This window comes from Nycticebus coucang, chromosome 18, assembly GCF_027406575.1.
Source record: "Nycticebus coucang isolate mNycCou1 chromosome 18, mNycCou1.pri, whole genome shotgun sequence".
Taxonomy (NCBI): domain Eukaryota; kingdom Metazoa; phylum Chordata; class Mammalia; order Primates; family Lorisidae; genus Nycticebus; species Nycticebus coucang.
The window spans coordinates 52,040,502-52,062,675 of NC_069797.1; the positions used below are offsets into that span (position 1 = coordinate 52,040,502).

Sequence of the window (22,174 nt, forward strand, 5' to 3'; positions counted from 1 at the left end):
TCAAAACACATAGCAAAACAATAACACTATGATGCCATTTTTTTATTTTAAAGTATATATATATATATATATACAGAAGGTAAAGTCTAAAAGAAAATGTATCTCTTAACATATTAACAGTTATCTCTGGGTGTTGGGATTTTGAAGGGTGTTGGGATTTTTTGTTTATATGTATGTGTCCTGACCTTTCTATAATTCGCACTACTTTTGTAACTATAAATTGTTCTTAACTTATTTTAAAGGAGCATATATTATATGATGGATGAGAGAGATAACCTAGAAATATGCCAGAGATTAGATAATAACAGAGTGAACATTGGCCATGTGGTAACATTTATGATATCCAAATTAGAGAGGAATCCTTTAAATGATTAATAATATGGGAAGGGCTAAGCCCAGTAGTGTATATGAAATTGGTGTAATATCATATGGTCTTTTAAAATGACAAATATGTAGATTATTGATACTTGGAAATGGGTATATGAAATGGGTGGAACCAGGCAGAATATAATGTACTACATTTCACAATGTGTTGTAGGCTGGGCGCCTGCCACGTGCCCCAGGACTGGTGGGTTCCATCTGGGCCCTGGCCTGCTAAACAAACAAACAAAAAATAGCCGGGCATTGTGGCGGGCGCCTGTAGTCCCAGCTAGGGGAGGCTAAGGCAAGGGAATTGCTTGAGCCTAAAAGTTTGAGGTTGTTGTGCACTGTGACAACACAGCACTCTACAGAGGGTGACAAAGTGAGACTGTCTCGATAAAAAACAAACAAAAAAAATGTCTATCCATTTTGTTTATCCATTCATTCCCTCCTTGGAAGCTTGGGTTGTTTCTACCTTTTGGCTGTTGTGAATAATGCTGCTGTGACCATGGGTGCACAAAAGGTCTCTTTCAGTCCCTGTTTTCAATGTATACATACAAATACATAAATGAATTTGGAGAATGGAGATAGCATTGTTAGTCTTTTGTTATAAAATATAAATAAATTTTTGCCATTTTATTTTTTTTTTTTTTTGTGGTTTTTGGCCGAGGCTGGGTTTGAACCCACCATCTCCAGCATATGGGACTGGTGCCCTATCCCTTTGAGCCATAGGCGCCGCCCTTTGCCATTTTATTTTACTTATTTATTTATTTATTTATTTTTGAGACACAGTCTCAAGCTGTAGCCCTGGATAGAGTGCTGTGGCATCACAGCTCACAGCAACCTCCAACTCTTGGGCTTAAGCGATTCTCTTGCCTCAGCCTCCCAAGTAGCTGGGACTACAGGCACCTGCCATATGCCTGGCTATTTTTTGGTTGTAGTTGTTACTGTTGTTTGGGAGGCCCGGGCTGGGTTCGAACTTGCCAGCTCTGGTGTATGTGGCTGGTGCTCTAGCCACTGAGCTATAGGCGCTGAGCCAAATTTTTGCCATTTTAAACATTTTATGTTCAGTGGCAGTAAGTACATTCACAGTGTTCTGCAACTGTAACCACTATCCATTTCCAGAACTTTTTCATCATCCCAAATGGAAACTCAGTATCTATTATAAAAATAACTCCCACTTTCCTCTCCTCCTAAGTTCCTGGTAACCTCTGTTCTATTTTTTTCCTCTGTGAATTTGCCTATTCTATGTACCTCATATAAGTGGAATCATACAATATTTGTCCTTTTGTGTCTGGCTTATTTCACTTAGCATCATCTGTGTTACAGCATGTGTCAGAATTCCCCTCCATATTAAGACTGAATAATATTCCATCATATGGATAGACTAGACCACATTTTGTTTATCCATTCATCCCTCCTTGGAAGCTTGGGTTGTTTCTACCTTTTGGCTGTTGTGAATAATGCTGCTGTAAACATGGGTGCACAAAAGGTCTCTTTCAGTCCCTATTTTCAGTTCTTTGGGGGTATACACCTAAAGGTAGATTTACTGAATCATATGGTAATTCTATGGTTAGCTTTTGGGGGAACTGTCAACCCTTTAGAGTCTTTTTAATATAAAGCTCTTCAAGTTTATTTATACCTACAATCCCCAGTTCTTTTTGCTGTGCTTAATATACATAGGAATTACCAAGGGATTACTACAGATGTGAAAGCATTTTGTTCTGTTTAAAGGAAAGAGCCTTTATAGATCTTAAGATAGTAGTGTTTTGAATGTGGCCATGGAAAATGGAGTCAACTCAGATGATTGAAACTTCTAAACAATTCCGGAGCCCTTATATTTTATCAACAATTTCAACTTTTGCCTTCCTCCAGAAAGCTTTGACCAGGGTAAAAATAAAATGAATGGATTTACAATTGCTTTTTTTTTTTTTGGTCCCGTTTAGATAGAAGTCAGAGCTATAGGATAGAACCAAAAGACTTGGGTATTTTCCTAGCATGGATTTCTCAATCCTGAATAGTTGAAAATACCAATCTTGTGTCTCAGTCACCAAGGTTCCCTGGGTATTAACCAGCCCTGAAGAAATATGAAGAGGCCTTCAGTTAAAAGGTTAAATTTGTGCAGTGCCTAGGAGCCCTGCAGTCATGCTGGAGGGAGGAAAAGGGGCTCCAGAGATAAAAGATGGAAGAAAACTTGGGTTTTGTCCTCTTAGAGTGGCCTCTTTAATATGGTAAGTAGTGCTGTTCTCAGGAAACTCAATGTAGAGACCTAGGAGTTCATGGTTCATTAGGAATAGGAAAAGGATATAGGACATTTATAAAGTGACCCCTAAGTCCAACATAAAATGGTATAAATTGTGTACCATGATAAAGTCTAACTGGTTAAGTTAGGAAAGGTCTTGTCAGACCTATTGTGCTTTTGTAGGAGGAAAGTGGATCTAAGCAAAGACATGGCAGTCAGGCTCCCTAGAAAAGAGATTGGGAGATCACATCTCCTTTCATTCTGATGTCAAGGTATATGGGTTCTGCTCTCTTCCAGCCAGTGTCCCGTGTTCCATTGCCCCAGAAAAGTCAGTGTGTAGACCTCAGCCACTCCAGGTCCGGCGTACATTCTCCCTGGACACCATCCTCAGCTCTTACCTTTTGGGCCAGTGGCCACGAGATGCCGATGGGGCCTTCACGTGCTGTACCAATGACAAGGCCACGCAGGTAATGAAGCTCTTTCCTAGTGGAATAGGGTAAGGGTGGGTTGGGAGCGTTGGCTGAAAGGGCCTTTGGTCTACTTTATCAACTCTGAATCATTGCAACGATTGTCCTGGGTTTTTTTTTAATACATATTTACCATGTAGTGTTTCTTCTTCTAATGTTTGCCACCTTATTTTTCTTGATAAATGTAGGCAAATGAGTTTGCATTCGCCCCGACTAGTGGAAGAGAGGAGTCAATCTGGGTCTTTCACTTGGCTTTGAGTATTTGTGTGTGGGTAATCTACAATTGACTTTGGAATTTATTCTGGTTTTTTAAAAATGAGATTTATGGGCTGCGCCTGTGGCTCAAAGGAATAGGACACCAGCCCCATATGCCGGAGGTGGTGGGTTCAAACTCAGCCATGGCCAAAAACTGCAAAAAAAAAAAAGGGGGGATTTACCTTCCTAAAATTAAGCTGAGGTCAATGTTCTATTGAGTTTGCATTCCCCAGACAACTGGAAGAAGTGGACAAAAAGTGTGTTCTGAGCCAGGATAGGTAACATAGGAATGGAAAATTCTTCAATAATGGAAGCAGCCCAGTCTGGAATTTCAGGGGGCTCATTCAAATACTGTGGAGCCCAGCTTCTTTAATATTTTTCTTTTTCCTTCCTTTCTCCCTCCCTCTCTGGTTTGTGTATGTCTTTTTTGGTTTGTTTGTTTTTGTTTTGAGACAGGGTCTTATTCTGTTGCCTTGGCTAGAGTGCCATGGCATTATCATAGGTCACTGCAGGCTCAAATTCCTAGGCTCAAGCTATCCTCCTGCCTCAGCCTCCCACGTAGCAGGGACCACAGCCATGCGCAACCATGCTAATTTCTTTTCTATTTTTGATCAAGACAGGGTCTCGTTCTTGCTCAGGCTGGTCTTGAACTCCTGGCCTCAAGAAATCCTCCTGCCTCAGCCTCCCAAAGTGCTAGGATTACATGTGTGAGCCACCACATCTGGTCTTCAGTATTTCTCTTTAGGAAAACCTTTTCTTTTTTAAAATTTATTTTTATTTTTGGAGACAGAGTCTCATTTTATTGCCCTCAGTAGAGTGCTGTGGCATCATAGTTCATAGCAACCTCAAACTCTTGGGCTTAAGGGAGCCTCCCAAGTAGCTGGGACTACAGTCACCTACCACAACGCCTGACTATTTTTTTTTGTTTTTTTGTTTGTAGTTGTCATTGTTTGGCAGGCCTGGGTTGGATTCAAACCCACCAACTCCAGTGTATGCGCCTGGCACCCTAGCCGCTGAGCTATAGGGGCCAAGCCAGGAAAATCTTTTAATTAAGAATTCTAAGGTTGGTTGGCTCAGTGCCCATAGGACAGCGGTTATGGTGCCAGCCACATACACCAAGGGTGGCAAGTTCGAACCCGGCCCAGGCCACCTAAACAACAATGACAATTGCAATAAAAAATAGCCTGTGAGCTGTGATGCCACGGCACTCTACCGAGGGGAACATAGACTCTGTCTCAAAAAAAAAGAATTCCAAGGTTGGAAGTAGTCTCTGTGGATCATCCAATCTGCCATTTGTCAAGTTTTGGATAAGATAATGTTAGCTTGAGAAAAAATTCATCTCATGTGATTTTTTTTTTTTTTTAGGCAGAGTCTCACTTTGTCACCCTTGGTAGAGTGCTATGGCATCACAGCTCATAGCAACCTCAAACTCTTGGGCTCAAGCAATTCTCTTGCCTCAGCCTCCCAAGTAGCTGGGCTACAGGTGCCCACTACAATGCCCAGCTATTTTTAGAGATGAGGTCTCACTCTGGCTCAGGCTGGTCTTAAACCTGGGAGCTCAAGCAATGCACCCACCTTGGCCTCCCAAGTGCTGGGATTATAGGCATGAGCACCGCACCTGGCCTCATGTGAAATTTTTTTGCTTTGTTTCTCCGGGTTGGGCTGTGGGCTGTAGTAGCATGATCATAGCTCACTACAACCTTCTGGACTTAAACAACATCTTACTTTAGGTTCCTGAGTAGCTAGGACTATAGGTGGGCCACCACACCCAAGTAGTTATTTCCTTTTTTTGTAGAGATGAGGTCTCGCAATGTTACCCAGGCTGATCCTGAACTCCTGGACTTTAGTGATCCTACTGCCTCAGCCTTCCAAAGCACTGGGTTTACAGGCATGAGCCATTGCAAATGGCCCCTCATATGTAAAATTATCCAAACTGTTTGTTTTAGAGATAGAATCTCACTCTGTTGTTCAGGCTAGATGCCATGGTGTCAGCCTAGCTCACAGCAACTTTAAACGCCTGGGTTCAAGAGATCCTCCTGCTTTAGCCTCCTGAGTAGCTGGGATTACAGGCACCTACCACATCACCCAGCTAATTTTTCTATTTTTAGTAGAGACGGGGTTTTGCTCTTGCTCTTGCTCAGGTTGGTCTTGAATTCCTAAGCTCAAGAGATCCTCCTGCCTTAGGCTCTCAGAATGCCAGAATGAGCCACTGTGTCTGACCTACAAAGATATTTCTTTCTTTCTTTCTTTTTTTTTTTTTTTTTTGAGCAGAGTCTCACTATGTCACCCTTGGTAGAGTGCCATAGCATCACAGCTCACAGCAACCTCCAACTCTTAGGCTTAATCAGTTCTCTTCCCTCAGCCTCCCAAGTAGCTGGGACTATAACACCCAGCTATTTTGTTGTTGTTGTAGTTGTCATTGTTGTTTAGCATATCCCAGGGTATGTGGCCGGTGCCCTAACCACTGAGCTATGGGTGCCGAGCCTACAAAGATATTTAATATTCTTCACAGTTAAATTGTTAACAGTCAAATCTCTCTTGTATTGTTTTGTTTTGAGGCAGAGTCTCGATCTGTCACCCTGGATAGAATGCCATGGCATCATAGCTCACAGCAACCTCCAACTCTTGGGCTCAAGCGATCCTCTTGCCTCAGTTTTTCTATTTTTAGTAGAGACAGGGTCTCGCTTTTTGCTCAGGCTGGTCTCGAACTCATGGGCTCAAGCTATCCACCTGTGTCTGCCTCTCAGAGTGCTGGGATTATAGGCGTGAGCCACTGTTTAAATGCAGTTTAAACCCATTCATTCCTGTTAAACTTCAGAGCGATTGAGTTGTTCCTAGATCAGTGGAAAGAGGATGGAAAGGACACTAGGCCCAGAGTCAGCCCTTCACCTCTGGGTGATATTTGGCAAGTCAGCTCTTCCTTTGCAAACAGGGTGGAGTGTGCCTGCTCTGCCTACTTTGTTGGTGACATGGTTACCAAATGACAAGTGAAAGTGCTCAGTACAGTTCACTTTTATCCTCTTTGGGGACATTATGTTGATTTCTTTCTTTCTTTCTTTCTTTTTTTTATGAGATTCATTTTCAAATGTTGTTAGTGAATGTTTGAATGCCCAGTACTGTTCTTGGCAGATTGGAATGAAGGTTAAGGAAATGAGGACAAGATTTGGCCTCTATGAGTCTGGATTCCAATTCTGTGAAGCCCAGTGAACAGACAGCCAAGGGAAAAGATGGGGCCAAATGTCTGGCAATGTTTAGAGGAGGGGAATTCTCATGGGAATACCCCACCTTGAACCAACAAGAATTTGCCACACTTAAAATGATGGCCTTCTTTAAATCTATGAATAGAATGGGAAGGGAGAATATGCTCCAGATAGCAGAGGAGGCCTAGTTGCCAGGAGCCCCAGGCATTATTGTTCTCTTTATTCTTAGGGAAAAGCAAGTGGAATAGATTAGGCTTAGTCCTCACAGGCCTGCGAGCACACACCCCTTTCTCTTTTGTGGAGAGTGCTCAGTTCAAATAATGTATCTAGTCAAGGAGGACTTCCTGGAGGAGCAGGACTTGAGGTTGCTTTGAGCATGTAAGCTCATGATTGCATCTACCTTTGTCAGGTGGCAGGCTTCTGTGTAGCCCATCTATCTCTCTCTCTCTGTCATTTCCTGCTACCAGCCTTCTAGGAAGTCACAATCCCACTCCTCAGATAGCATTTCCTTTGTAAACTCAAGGCAGTGTTGGCCTCTGATGTTCCCTGGCCAGATTTAGAGGCATAGGCTCTAGGCTGTGTGTTTTTATTCAAGCCCCAGCTGCAGGCCAGATCTTTTATATAACTAGTCTGGGCTTTTTGCCACAGCAAGACAGAGGTCAGTGATGCGCCTCCATGGGTCTGGCAAGGCCAAGCCATACAGCTTTCCTCTTTCCCTGGGATGGGCTCCAGCCCTCGAGGAACTCTTAGCAACCTGTCAATATTGTGGCTGCAGTTAGGAGGTGGGAGAATTCTGATCTACATAGGCATCCAAACCCAAAATATGCTCTCTGCCCATCTTTCATTCCTGGTCTTCTGGGAATTTTCTGCTTCTAGGTTTGGGCTCCATTCAAATTCCTGTTTGAGCCCCCTGCCTGGCACAAGCTACTGTCTTCAACACTGGCTTTACACCATGAAGGCCTGAGGCTCTCCTGACATCTCTCTAAGTAACTGATGTTCCTTCTAAGCACTGGAATATCACTCAGAAAGGATTGGAGGTGAAGAAGAGGTTTTACTGGGGGAGATATAAGGGCTTGTGGAGAAAGGTGAAGGGAGGGGAGGGTGGCAGAATCTACCAAAGTCCTGGAAAGCTTTTAAGCTGTTAAAAATGGACTGATGCCAGGATTTTTCCCCAGTGGCTTTGAGCTGGAGGGGTATTAGTCACTTCTACCCTTTCTCTCTAGCCACGCCAGTGTAGTCAATTAGGTAAAGGGAAGGGAGGGAGGGTGGCAGAATCTACTGAAGTCCTTGAAAGCTTTTATGCTGTTAAAAATGGACTGATGCAGGTCAGGCACGGTGGCTCACGCCTGTAATCCTAGGACTATAAGAGGCCAAAGCAGGTGGATTGCCTGAGCTCATGAGTTTGAGACCAGCCTGAGCCAGAGTGAGACCTCATCTCTTAAAAAAAAAAAAATAGCCAGGTATTGTGGCAGGCACCTGTAGTCCCAGCTACTTGGGAGGTTGAGGTAAAAGAATCGCGTAAGCCCAATAGTTTGAAGTTGCTTGAGCTGTAATGCTATGGCACTCTACTGAGGGTGGCAAAATAAGACTCTGTCTCAAAAAAAAAAACAAAAAAGGACTGATGCCAGGATTTTTCCCCAGTGGCTTTAAGCTGGAGGGGTACTAGTCACCATCTGCCCTTTCTCTTTAGCCTCACCAGTGTAGTCATTTACTTTCTGTTGTATCCACCCAAACTGGCAGGCACTCACAACTGCTCTGTTACCTGCCTAACCTCCACCCCACCCACAGCCAGCAGCCAGATTGTGTGTTTGGGGCCCTGTCAGCCCTGCAGTTCCCAGGCATGCCTTGCAGTGAGCTCAGCAGCCACAGTTATGGTTCAGGCTAAACAGCTCTTCCCTCTGAACCCCCAAGAGGAGGCCAGGACTCTGCGCATTTCAAACTAGTTTCAGACCTGGGCAGCACAAAACACCTGCCATTTAGAAAGCCAGGTATGCTGTGGCTTTGTAGCCTATTTATAGGGAAGAAAATGGAGCTAAATCTCCCAGTTCTTGAATATATCCCCAAATTGCCAACAATCCCAGTATTTCCTTCCTGGTTGAGTTTTAAGCTCTTAGGCAGGAAGAAAGAATAGTCCTTAGGCAATTTTCAGTCTGCTGTGGAGAGCTGGGTTACCCAAATATTTTCAATCTGCTGTGGAGAGCTGGGTTTACCCAAATATTCAGGGCAAGGGAAGAAGAGGGGTATGGATGGATCTTACTTGGGAAGTTGGTTGTTTTAGGAAAGATGAGGAAGTGTGAATGTGGTAACTGGGGAAGAAGTGCTTTGGAGATGCTGCATGTTTGAGCCAGGAGAAGCATTGGGAGAGAGATGATCAGGTCAGCTGGTAAACCAGAGCTGGCCACTCTTAGAGTCTGGGCTCAGGCCAAGGTGGATGATAGCAGCTCACGCCAATGGCTGCTGTCACCCTTCCTGCTGTGCAAAGCGTTTGAGTCTTCTTATACTTTTCTGGAGGGAGGAAGTGGTCTCAGTGCATCCAGAATGACTGTCTGGGTAAAGTCCTGCTCCTGGTCTCCTCCTGTCTGTAGATAGGACTCTGGTCCCTGCCCTGCCTAGCCCAGCTCTCCATTCTGTTCGTCCCAGCCCCATTTCCTCTGTATTCTCCAGGTGAGGAAGCCACTATAATATAATTTTTCCCATAGCCCTGACTTATACCTTGAAAAAAATAGCTTAGCTCCTTATAAGTCACATGGAGTGTCGTGAAGGCCAATGTGAAGGTGCACATGCCCATTGGGAGGATTCCCTTTCTGTGTCTTTTCTCTCCTTGTGTACTGTCTTCCCCTTTTTCCTAAGCCAGTGCCTCAGCAGTTAGTGACAACACACGTTTGGTCTGACCATCATGGGCCTTTTAAAAATGTTTTTCTTTGTGGGTGTGGGGGCCTGGGCATAGTGCCTATTTTCCAAACTGGCAATCAGGACCAGTTGTTCAGCATATGGTTTGACAACTGTACCAAATATTTGAAAAGGGGGCCATGCTGGAAAATCTGAGGGTTGCATAATCACCCTCAGGCCAAAGATGGTAGCCTTGACCACTTGCAGCCAGAGTTCTCAGTGTTGGCCAGTGGACCACTCTCAGTCTTTTTCTGCCTTTTTGGCCCAGAGTACTAAGGAACTAATTCCTTGCTGAATTTCAGTTGATCACATAGTTACTGACCATCCCTACCAGGCCAAGCGCTGTGCTGCTCTACACTCCCACACAGGTACAGTGGGCTCTGTTCCCAGGGCCCAGCCCAGCTCTTCGTGTGTAGCTTACTCAGGTGCCAAGGTCACTGGAGAGAATGAGCTAGGACTTTTCCTGCCTGTGGTCGTGGAGTCCGGGTAGAAACTTAGCTTGGCTGGGAAACAAGAAAGAGACTCTGGTGTGGAGGATTTTCACCTCCATCTCACCCCTCCTCCATAGTATACTGTGTGGTTCCGTGGGAAGCTGTCTTCTATCCCATGCACAGTTATCCTTCCAGGTGTTGCTTGGGGATCTCACTCTCAGGCATCCTGGAGCTAGCCACATCCAGTGTTATGTAATCCAAGCATCATCTGCACAGCTGGACGGGGCCACGTACAGTTAGTAAGCAGCTCTGCTTCTCCCTTAGGCCAAGGTGTTAAGTATGTATGTTCTAGTGCGTGTGGCCCCTGGGCAAGCATGACCTTTTGGCTGCTGAGCTCAAACTCTAATCTGCTTCGAAAGGGTCATAGAATGAATACTCACTGTGCTGCCATGCAACATAGCTCGACCCTTATTGCGGCCAAAAGGTTAGTTCTTTGAAGGGTGGCCTTCCTTACTGTGACTTTTCTGTGCTCTCAGAGACCTTGGTTTGGACCTCTGTGGTGAGACCCAGAAGAGGAAGGTCCTGTCCATCCAGGAACAGCATGAATAGGGGACATGGTCCCCACTCTTGACATTCCTGGTCCAGTGGGTAGGGCTAAAGCCTACACCTGTATACATTCCTGCCTTAAGAATACTCAACACCAGCATGTAAACAGCTTCAAACACAAGTTAACCGACTATCAGGTCTCTGACATTGCTTTAGCAAGTTAACGCAAATGTAGTGGCTTAAAACAACAGAAATTTATTCTTCACAGTTCTGGAGACCGGAAGTTCATGTTCACTTTCCCTAGCCAAGGTCAAGGTATTGGCCGGGTCATGCTCTCTCGGGAGGCTCTTGGGGAGAGTCCATTCCTTGTTTATGTCTTCTGGTGGCTACAGACATTCCTTGGCTTGTAGTCACATCACTTCAATCTCTACCTCTGTGGTCATATTCCCTTATCTTCTGCTTTTGTCTAATTTCCCTCTGCCTCTCTCAGATTAAGGACATTTATAATAAAACCCATAAAATCCTTGATAATCTTCCCATTTCATGATCTTTAACTTCATCATACCAGCAAAAACTTTACCAAAGGTAACATTTGTAGGTTCCTAATATCTTCGGGGAGCGTTTTTTTTTTCCTCTTTTTTTGAGACAGTCTCATTTTGTCGCCCTTGGAGTGCCATGGTATCACAGCTCACAGCAACCTCAAACTCTTGGCCTTAAGCAATTCTCTTGCCTCAGCCTCCCAAATAGCTGGTGCAACAGGCGCCTACCACAATGTCTGGCTATTTTGTTGTTGTTGCAGTTGTCATTGTTGTTTAGCTGGCCCGGGCTAGGCGTATGTGGCAAGCACCCTACCGACTGAGCTATGGGTACCTCCGTGGGGAGCCAGTTTTTAACCTGTCACACTTACTGACCTCATCTCCTGCTACTCTCTACCTCTGACTCTGCTCCAGCTTCATCATTCTCAAATATCCAGGCATGCTCCTGCCTCAGGGCCTTTGCCCCTGCCATCCCCACCGTCTGGGTCAGTCTTACTTCAGATATCCACATGATTCACTCCCTCACCTCCTTCATATGGTCATTCAGATGTACTTCTCATAGGGGACTTTCCTGACACTTCACATTGTGCCCTCCCTGCCTGGCATTCCAATCCCCTTTCTTTGCTATATTTTTTTCCTTGGCATTTATCACTGTTTAAACTGTCACCCCAATTAGAACATAAACTCAGAGAGGATAAGGACTTGTGTTGTTTTGTGCACTATTCCATCCTCAGCACCTGAAACAGTATCTGGCACATAGTAAGCCTCCAGTAACTGTTTGTTGAATGCGTAAGTGATATACATCCAGAGCCCACCTGTACAGAGGAGACACAAAGCAAAGGGGCAGTTAGTATGAGGTAGCCAAGTTAGGAGAGTCTCCCTGCTGAGAAGACAGGGACTAGTTGGCAGAGCAGGCCATCTTAGGTGGGGAGACCAGGCTTAGAGGTCAGATGTTAAGGTAAGAGAAAGGAGTTGGGGACAGGTTTGACTGAGTAGGACAGAAAGCCAAGTATGGGGAGCCCATGGAATGAGGGGTCAGACAGTGATCTCCACCGACAGTGGTAGTGAGGCAAAGTGATGGCCTCAGTAGAAGATGTTGCTGAGCAGAGAGAGGTAGGGTAAAATGGGATTGAGAGAGATCATCCTAGCTGCCATGATTTTCACATCCTTCCTAAACTATACTAGCCTGCATTTCTCCTGCCACCCCCTCATATATCCCAGAAGAAGGAAGGGACTTGAAGGTCTACATGAGATCTTAATAGAGGTGGTGGCAGCCTTAGTGTGGCTGTTTTTCCTCCCTCTCACCACCCACTCATGAGTAGCAGCTTCCTGGAGGAAGGGAAGTGGGCACCTTAGCCTTAGTCATCCCTCCTCCATAGCCTTTGCACCTTTCCAGGGACAGTGGGCTTACACAGGGCTCAGAGCCTTGATTGGCAGAACTAGTAATCTATAGGGTTGCCTTTAGAGCCCTGACGGGAGGACCATTTGTGTGTCTACTGGGTTGAGGTGGCTGTGGGAGAGATGGGTCTCCAATCCTTTCAGTACCTGAGGCATTCTTTCCCGAGGCTCTGTCTGATGACATCCTGGTTTAGAGAGACACAGACATTTAGAAGTAGACCAGCTGCTTCGTTTCCATATTCTGTCAGAGCCAGCTTCACCTCCAGGGCTTTGGGGTATATACCAAAGGATGTGCCATCTGCCCTTTTCCTAAAGAAAGGAATTGTGGGGGAATAGATCTCTGGGTGCTCTCCCTTGTGGTGCTAGCTAGCATTGGTACAGAGAAGTCATGGCTGTTGTCTTACCCTGGCTGTGTCGCACAGCCCAGTAAAGGTGCTGATCCTTAGGCAGCTGGGAGAAGGAAGAGCCAGGGAGCCCCAGGCCCTGGTGGCCCCTCTCCACTGCAGCTGTCACACAGGGCCATCTCCCACAGCCTGCTCAGACTCCCCTGCCGAGCTCCTCTTAGCAGCTGGTGGGTGGTGAGTAGTTGGGTTTTTTTTCTCCCCCCCATCCTCCCCCTTTTCTGTTTGCAACAACCTCTTGGGGGAGGTCGGCTGATCTCTTGGAGGAGACGGTTCCCAGGCCCTCATGTTTTTGGCAGCTTGTACACAGAAGTCAGAGAGTAACTGGTTCCACTGGAGCATTCCCCTTGGGGCCCCTCCCTTGGAATGGAAGTAGGGATGCTGATGGTGGGGAGTGAGCTGGGACTCTTCAGCTCTATCTATGCTTGGAGCCACAGCTTCCTCCCTTGGATGGGGGCTGAGGAAATGGTTCTCCAACTCCCTAGCCTCCATCTTGGGCTCCCCATCTTCCATGCAGCAGGGGAAAGAGGATGGCTGATGGAGCCCCATTCTCATGAGGGGTAGGGCAGGCCCTGGTAGGGGGCAGGGAGATGACAGGGCTGGGGTCAGAACTCTGGGCCCTCCTTTCTGAAAATGTGTTCTCCCCACTTGTTCAGGAAGACTTTGGGCCCTCTAGCAACTTAACATGTTCAGGGAAAAATCAAGGAATAAGCTTAAGGCATCACACTATAAGGACTCCTGCTTTTATCAGGGGGACCATTTTGACCTTTTTCCTGTTGTACCAATTAGTGATTCCTGATGCACTCGTGTCTATTAACTTGTTTTCATTGGACTCCCAGGAAACTGGGCCTTAGCTAGGCACACAGGATGAGAAAATAAAGGATGTCAATGATTCCCTGAGCCTGTGCTCTTTTGGAGCTGGTTGGAATAGGAGGAGCAAACTTGTCCTCACCATCGGGGAGCACCTGGCATTACTGGAGATATAATACATGTATAAAACTCATAAAAAAGTAAAGAGAAGGTCAGCCCTATTAGATCACCAGGCCCTATTTGCTGGACAATTTGGAAGGAAGCAGTGCAGGTGGAGAAGCCTGAAAAAAGCAAACAGGCTAGGAGTGTCCAGAAGCTTGCTAAGCAGATGAGAGAGAAGCTTTCAAAGGGCCACACCCTCTACCCAGGAACTGTGCATCTTCTTCCCCAGCGCCTACCTGAGAAACTGCTATGTCTCACTGTGTTTCTCTCCTGCAGACCCCTCTATCCTGGCAAGAGCTAGAAGGTGAACGAGCCAGCTCCTGCACACACAAACGCTCAGCATCCTGGGGCAGCACAGACCACCGAAAAGAGGTAGCTGCCCCCATTTCCTCCCTGGCAAGGGTAGCCGCCCCCTTTCTAACAGCACCATGTGAGGTGTTTGCTCCAAAGTGAAATCACATTTCTGGTCTTGCTCAGCCTTTTTCATAGTGAGATGGCTCCTTCATAGCTGACTCTCAGCCTCCTAGTGCTAAGGTTTTAGAGACCTAGATCCTCCTGTAAGGAGAGGGCTTGGCCAGCAACTGCTGGTGTGCTGCCATTGTTCTCACTTTACTTTGAGGCTAGATTCAGATAAGCAGTCCAGAGACTGGAGGAATATCAGGGAGCAAGTTCCAAGACTTGAGAACCTCATTTTCTATTTCACTATTCAGCTTTTCTTTTTAAAAGAAAACAGCAATAACAAAAAATAATAATAAAGAAAGAAAGGAAAAAAAAAAAAAAGAAAACAAAAATAATTATGGGTTCCTGAACACCTTTTCCTGGCTCGCCCTCTCCCTCAGGAGGGCTAAATTGGTTGAAGTTGGGCGGACAAAGCCATAAGCTGGCATGTTTCAGGGCTCCCAAACCAGCTCCTCTAGATGTGCTGTGTGGCAGCTCCTGAGAGGATCAACTTGCTAGACTCACCCTGAACCCTTTACAAGAGGAAGTTGCTTCTGCCCTCCTTGTTGCTGAGAACTATGAGAAAATATGAAGTGAATGCACTGTGAGTTTAAGATGAGGAGGAAATAAAAAATACTTAGTTTTCAATGGTCAGGAGAAGCAAATTACTCACACTAAGGGTGGCGACTCATCAGTGACCCACAAAAGCAAATCTAAAAAAGCACTTTCTTCTCAACTATAATCATAAATTTTATGGCTATGGACAGCCGTTCTACTTTTTGAATTCCATTTAATTTAGGCTCATATTTAAATAGCCCTGCATCCCTTGAGCATTTTCCAGCTGAGGGCAAGAAGGTCCAGAATTGCACATAGGATGGGGTTAACATTCAAAATCATTAATGGGCCGGGTGCTGTGGCTCATGCCTGTGATTCTAGCACTCTGGGAGGCCCAGGCAGGCAGATTGCTTGAGCTCATGGGTTTGAGACCAGCCTGAACAAGAGAGAGACCCTGTCTCTAACAAAAAAATAGCCATGTGTTGTGGCAGGCACCTGTAGTCCCAGCTACTTGGGAGGCTGAGGCAAGAGGATCGCTTGAGGCCGAGAGTTTGAGGTTGCTGTGAGCTATGATGCCATGGCATTCTACCAAGGGCAACAAAGTGAGACTTTGTCTCAAAAAAACAAAATTGTTAATTGTTCCCTGTCTGCCCCTGTTGTTACTGAACATGGAAGTCAAGATGAAATCATCAGATTTCCTTCTTATTCCTATTTGAGAACGTAGTAGTATAGTCGCCTTTAAAATGGGGGAGAATATTTCCATCCTTCCTATTCTCAGGGCCTTCGAGATAGTTGTGAATATACTTTAAAGAGTGAATTGCCATTGGCATTCAGAAACATCATCTTCTATTGCTAAAAATAGAGTTGTAGTCCATACCTTTGGAATCTGTAAAAGAGAAGATGGTTTTCAGTGTTGCGTATTTTTAATTTTCTGGAAACTGATCCATCTAGTTAGTAAGGTATCCAGCTTGTCTGAGGAGCTTATCATCACAGTTTTTAACACCGCCATGCTATTTTGGGATGGAGGATTAGCTCCTATCTTCCTTTTATGTATCATGATGGGCTTCTGGTAGGAGCTACACCTGGGAGGGACCCATTGTGCTTTGCTTTGCTTCACCTGCCTCTCCTCTCCCTCTCTCTGGGCTGCTAGATTACCAAGTTGAAGCAACAACTGCAGAGGACAAAACTGAGCCGCAGTGGGAAAGAGAAGGAGCGGGGTTCCCCACTGTTGGGGGACCATGCTGTGCGGGGAGCACTGAGGGTATGTTGTCCTGACTCCCCACTTCTGTCTTCCTGCCTTCCTGCATGCTAGGCCCTGTGTGGACAGAGTTCTTCCTGGTCTTACAGCTACTATGCCCTACCATGTCACTGTTTTGCGAGGTTTTAGTGCTAACTTGGATGTGCTGGTGACATTAGAAGGGCTCCTTGCTGTTCTGAATTTCTCTCACCTCTATTCCTACCACTTTACAACTGAGGTAGTGACTTGAAAGCACACTCCAGACCTGATGAGGCTCTGACTTTTGGAGAAAACCCCACCGATGGACCTACTGCAAGCTCTAACTGTCCCTCATCATTCTTTGTTCACTTGATTCTGCTATATAGACTTGACCACTATCCCCTGGTCAGAGCTGATGACTCTGTGGAGCTTGGTGGGGCTTTGAGTGATGGCTTCATTTGCCTCCTTCTCAGGCATCCCCTCCCAGTTTCCCTGCAGGGTCCCCTGTCCTGCGACTCAGCCCCTGCCTGCACAGGAGCCTGGAAGGGCTCAACCAAGAGTTGGAGGAAGTATTTGTGAAGGAGCAGGGTGAAGAGGAGCTGCTGCGGGTGAGTGGTAGCTGCACCCTGGAGTGCAGTGAGTGTCTTGCTGAGCCCAGAGGAGGGGAGCGGGAATGTCACTCTCTGGGGCCTTCAGGATTGTGGCTACATATACAGCAATATACAAACACCAGCCTTCGAAAGGAACACAAATGGAGTTTATTAGTCTCAGGTGGACTGAGGCACAGCGACAGCAGAGATGGGTGGTCATCACTGGGGATGGCTTTGTACTAGTGAGGAGAAAGAGAAGGAATAAAGATTGGCAGAGTGGAGGGTCCCCAGCTTGGGGAGTGGTCAGGTGAGGCATCATTCTTCAGTCAGACTTCAAGCTCTCACTGTTCCCTACCTGTGCCTCAGTTTCCACCACCCCACTGCCTGTGTGAACATGTTCCTCCCTCCGGTGCTACCTGGTGACGTGCCTTCATCCTCCATGCCCAGTTACCCCTGCTCAGCCTTCTCCCTGCACTCTCAGGCACATTTTTATACTGACACAGTACAATAGGGGAATGAATGTCAGTTGGGCAGTATGAATATAATTCTAATGGGCACACTTCTCAGTTTATGGTTTACCTGCTAGTTGAATTTTAATATGGATACATAGAAGATGTTATATACACCCAAGCACGTGCACACCGTTGTAGCTGTGGGTGCAAGTACCATTGAATGTTTACAAAGGTGGGGTAAGAGGATATTTCAAGTTGATCATTGTCTGCACCCTAGTCCTGTAGTGGCTCACAGCACTTAGGTTTGCCCCCACTGTGCTCCCTGCATATACTATTCATCTTTGTGTTCCCAGAGCCCAGTACACAGGAGGTCCCTGCCCTCATGAGGTTACAGCCTCAAGAGAGCAACACATTGATCACACCATACAGGTGAATATGCAATCATACATTGGACTATAAGTGTTAGGAAAAAGAACAAAGTGCTATGGGAGAAATAAGAGGGTGTTTCTCCTAGATTGAGGGGGTGGTGGGGGAAATGAAATGTAAAGAAATGGTGTTCTGTTGTCCTTGTGTGCTATGGATAGAGGGTGAGAAGAATGGCAAGGGCAGGACCCTTGAGGTCACAGCAGCACTATAGGCCTGAGAAGACCCAAGACTGAGAGTCTTTACCCACTTTTTCTTCATCAGATCCTTGAGATCCCTGATGGGCACCGTGCTCCAGCTCCTCCACAGAGTGGCAGCTGTGATCATCCTCTCCTCCTCCTGGAGCCTGGCAACCTTGCCAGCTCTCCCTCCATGCTCCTGGCATCCCCCCAGCCTTGTGGACGAGCCAGCCGTGAGGAACACCGGGGTGCCGTCGAGGAACTGGCATCTACTCTTAATGACAAGGGTAAGCTGTGAGGCCCCAGTAGCAGGGCTGTCTCTAGGGTACATGAGGGGCTCCACTCCCTTTTCTGCCTCTACTAAATTTCAGGCTCAGCATTATCACTCACTAATCAATTAGAATATCTTTATGAGCCATCCTTTTTTTCTTTTTTCTTTTTTGAGACAGAATCTCACTATGTTGCCCTCAATAGAGTGCTGTTGCATCACAGCTCACAGTAACCTCTTGGGCTTAAGTGATTCTCTTGCCTTAGCCTCCCAAGTAGCTGGGACTACAGGCACCTGCCATGATGCCCAGCTATTTTTTTGTTGAAGTTGTCATTGTTTAGCAGGCCCGAGCTGGGTTCGAACCCACCTGTGTTGGTGTATGTGGCTGGCGCCCTAACCACTGAGCTATGAGCACTGAGCCTATGAGCTATCTTTATTCTGCACATTATACCCATAATAATCATGGTCCCTTATATCACATTCTGATTTATAGTTTATAAAATTTCTGCATCTGGATGGCGCCTGTGGCTCAGTGGGTAGGACGCCGGCCCCATATACCGAAGGTGACTGGTTCGAACCCGGCCCCAAACTGCAAAAAAAAAAAAATCTCTGCATCTGTGTTTTTATTTAATCCTCACTAGAATCCAAAGAAGCATTCCCTCCAATTCCCACTTTTCAGCTGAGTTTCAACAAGCTGTAGGAGACAGCCAGTTAGTCCAGTAGGGAAGTCCATTCTACTCATTACCAGCAATAGGTTTCAGGTTGGTTGTGAGTGTTTTATTTAATTAATTAATTAATTTATTTATTTTTGAGACAGTTTTTTACTCTGTCAACAAAGGTAGAGTAGCATGGCATCATTACAGCTTACAGCAACCTTGAACTTGTGGGCTCAAGTGATCCCCTGCCTCAGTTTTTCTATATTTAGTAGAGATGGGGTCTTGCTTTTGCTCAGGCTGGTCTTGAACTCCTGAGTTCAAGCAGCCCACCCATCTTGGCCTCTCAGAGTGCTAGGGTTATAGGTGTGAACTACAGCGCCCGGCCTAGTTGTGAGTGTTATAAGGGAATGTGATCTCTTGCCTAAGGTCACACAGTTTGACCCAAATTGAAATCCCATCTTTTGGACTCCAAATCTCTATTTTCCCTGTGCCCTGATTGCTTCACTGAGAGTATGACACGATTCCTACCTCCTACTATGATCCTTACATTGTAAAGCACTATTGCCCACAGCATTTGATTTGATTTTTCACTGCAACCTCATGAGGTAGTCTGGTCAAGGTCATGACCCAACAATACAGATAGGTAAATAGAGCATAGAGTAAGAAGGAATAAATGTGAGATAAATTCAGATAAAGTCAATATTTGCAACCTAGGCAAAGTACATTTGCTGTGTGGAAAGTAAGAGGAATTTTATCCTGCAAGTAGGGTTGAGTAAAGATTGCTTCTCTGAGTCAGAGAAGAGCTCTTCCTGGAAGAAGGGATGGATTTTCTAGACTGTGGACTGGAGGAAGCTATGGTGCATTGGCAGGCAGGGTGTTGTAGTCTTAAAAGAAGGCAGAGAGAGGCAGTAGGTAGGATGCCTTTAAGTCTGAGATTTGGAGTACCAGTCCCACTCTTCCTCCTGGGAACATAGAATTGAAATGAGACTTTACTTTTCCATTAGTTTGACTGTTATTTTTTTTCTGTTATATGCTCTGTATACTTATAAGCTGCCTCAAAGGTTTTATAAGGTAAAGTGTAGACAAACAGACTGGATTAGCATAACTACTTCCACTGCCCTTACCACATGCCACTCAGCCTTGCCCCTCTTAAGTCTGAGCCAAGAAAAGTGGAGGCCTTTCCTTCACCTCCTGTGGACTCAACGTTGCTCTATTTGCAGCCTCCTCTCCAGGCCACCCATCTTTCCTTGAAGATGGCAGCCCATCTCCAGTCCTTGCCTTTGCTGCCTCCCCTCGGCCTAATCACAGCTATGTCTTCAAACGAGAGCCCCCAGAGGGCTGTGAGAGAGTGCGTGTGTTTGAAGAGGCCACGTGAGTACATCAAGTAGATGAGGCATGGGTGGGAGGGACAAGGATAGAGGGTGAGCCCCATGTTATCCCCATGTGACCAGCACTTCTTCAGTCTTGGACTCTCATCACAGAGGTGTTGTCAACTTTAGATTATCAGTATTGCAGTTTTTCCGTGATCAAACTTGTTGACATTACCTACTCTGAGCACTTAAATCTTTGCTTATCATTATCTCCATAGCAACCTGCTCTCTGCCCACATGCCAGCCACAAGTGCAGCAGGAGCTGGAAGGGAAAGATATCTGAAACCTAAGCCCGCCCGCCCTTCTATTTTTTTCCATCCCCAGAGAAGGTATAAGAATTTACTAGACCGGGCAGCGCCTATGGCTCAGTCGGTAAGGTGCCGGCCCCATATACTGAGGGTGGCGGGTTCAAACCTGGCCCCAGCCAAACTGCAGCCAAAAAATAGCCGGGCGTTGTGGCGGGCGCCGTAGTCCCAGCTACTTGGGAGGCTGAGGCAAGAGAATCGCTTGAGCCCAGGCGTTGGAGGTTGCTGTGAGCTGTGTGAGGCCACGGCACCCTGCCGAGGGCCATAAAGTGAGACTCTACAAAAAAAAAAAAAAGAATTTGCTAGACCATAGTCAGAGAGAGATGTTGATGAGGGGAGAACATACTAGGAGTTCTCTTTAGTCAGAGATTATAGGCGTTTCATCCCATGGAGTAGAACTGGGACCTTAAACAGCTTTCCAGTTGCTTCTCAGTCAAGTCTTCATCCTGTCATAGTGTTTCAAGTGTCTTGAACTCCCAAACAGAAATTTCTAGTCATTGTAAGTTAAGGACTGGAATATTTCCAAACCAGATTGGACAATTCCGAAGCCATTCTTCTGTTGATTTCGTTATAATTCTCTCCCATTAGCAGAGAGACCTTTCCATGTGCACACACAGTCCCCCTTAGCAAACACCTAAAAAGCTCATTTCATTTCCCCCATTGGCTTAATATTCATTGGGGCAGATTCACACTGGAAGTTGTGGTTTCGGTGGCAGTCAGGAAGTTTAGTCACTGTGTGTGAGTAAAGATTTAGCTGAGACTGAGTTTCAGGCATTGAGAGCACCATTTGCATTTCAAATAAGGAAGAAGACAACCATGGTGGTAGCTAAAGGTACATATATAACTCATAGTTGATATTGTGGGGAAAAACATTGCCACGGGGTGGGGTGGGGAGGTTATTGTTCTCGCTGTTGCCTGGGGTCCTTGTAAGACTCTTGGGTCCTCTGAGGAGCTGTAGAAGGAAGAGGCCAGACATTGCAACTTTTAAGCTGGACTAGGCTATTTGCCCACTCTCAGTCCACATTACAGTTGAGTAACTACAACCTGGAAAAGCTGGTGGAAATTTGGCTGTTGCTTGTCTTGATTCTTCCATAAACTCATAATTCCAGAAGAGGTGTTAAAGCCTTCTCCTCTACCTTCCTGCCTTTGCATTAACCATTTAAGAGAGGCAGTGATCCATCAGTTATTTTCTAAGATATCCTGGGATTGAAATTCTGCAGCTTATCAGGATCTATTCATTTTAACAACTTCCGCCATTAGAAAGTTCTTGTGTTTAGCTATTCTTTTGCCACATTTTCCTCTTTCTAGCCGTTGTCCCCTTAAAGATAGCCTGGATTCCCTGAGCAAGGAATCAAGCTGTTGCTTCTTGAACTCTTGAGCTCAAGCAGGCTACCCTCCTCAGCCTCCCAGAACACTAGGATTACAGGCATGAGCCACCACGCCTGGCCAGATGTTGGGTATTGCTTGGTTTTCTCTTGTCACCTTCCTCACATGTATATGCACACACCCAGAACATTCCTTCTGCCATTCCCCACCTCTCCATAAAGTGGGATTCTTTGTTTCTTCGTTTTTTTGAGACAGTCTTACTCCAGTGTCCTGGGTAGAATGCCTTGGCGTCATAGCTGACAGCAACCTCAAACTCTTGGGCTTAAGTGATTCTCTTGCCCTAGCCTCCCAAGTAGCTGGGACTACAGGCACCCACCACAATACCCAGCTAGTTCTATTTTTAGTAGAGACAAGGTCTCACTCTTGCTCAGGCTGGTCTCCAACTTCTGAGCTCAAGCAATCTACCTCCCAGAGTGCTGTGCTAGGATTACAGGCATAAGCCACTGCTCCTGGCCAAAGTAGGATTCTTTTAAACCTTTCTCTGTTAAGGAACACCTTGCCACTTTGGAGTTTCAGAACTTCCCGAACACATGCAGCATGTGGACCTGTGGCTTCCCTCCACCTCTTCTCTGAGCCACGTCTCTGCCCGTCTCCCCACATCTTGCTCTTCTTCCTGGGTCTTAGAATTATTAGAATTCT

General features: G+C 46.0%; 1 protein-coding gene across 6 annotated transcripts in view; it reads left to right on the forward strand.

Annotated features, from left to right (window-relative positions):
* FAM117A (family with sequence similarity 117 member A) overlaps positions 1-22,174 on the forward strand; it is a 49,963-nt gene that overhangs the window by 25,046 nt on the left and 2,743 nt on the right. For 3 of the 6 annotated variants that reach the window (XM_053569216.1, XM_053569217.1, XM_053569220.1), the window contains exons 2-7: positions 2,900-3,069; positions 13,974-14,069; positions 15,841-15,951; positions 16,380-16,514; positions 17,636-17,837; positions 19,695-19,845. In XM_053569216.1, the coding sequence (XP_053425191.1) occupies positions 2,900-3,069; positions 13,974-14,069; positions 15,841-15,951; positions 16,380-16,514; positions 17,636-17,837; positions 19,695-19,845 (865 nt within the window). The other 3 variants (XM_053569219.1, XM_053569218.1, XM_053569221.1) reach the window with 2 other exon arrangements.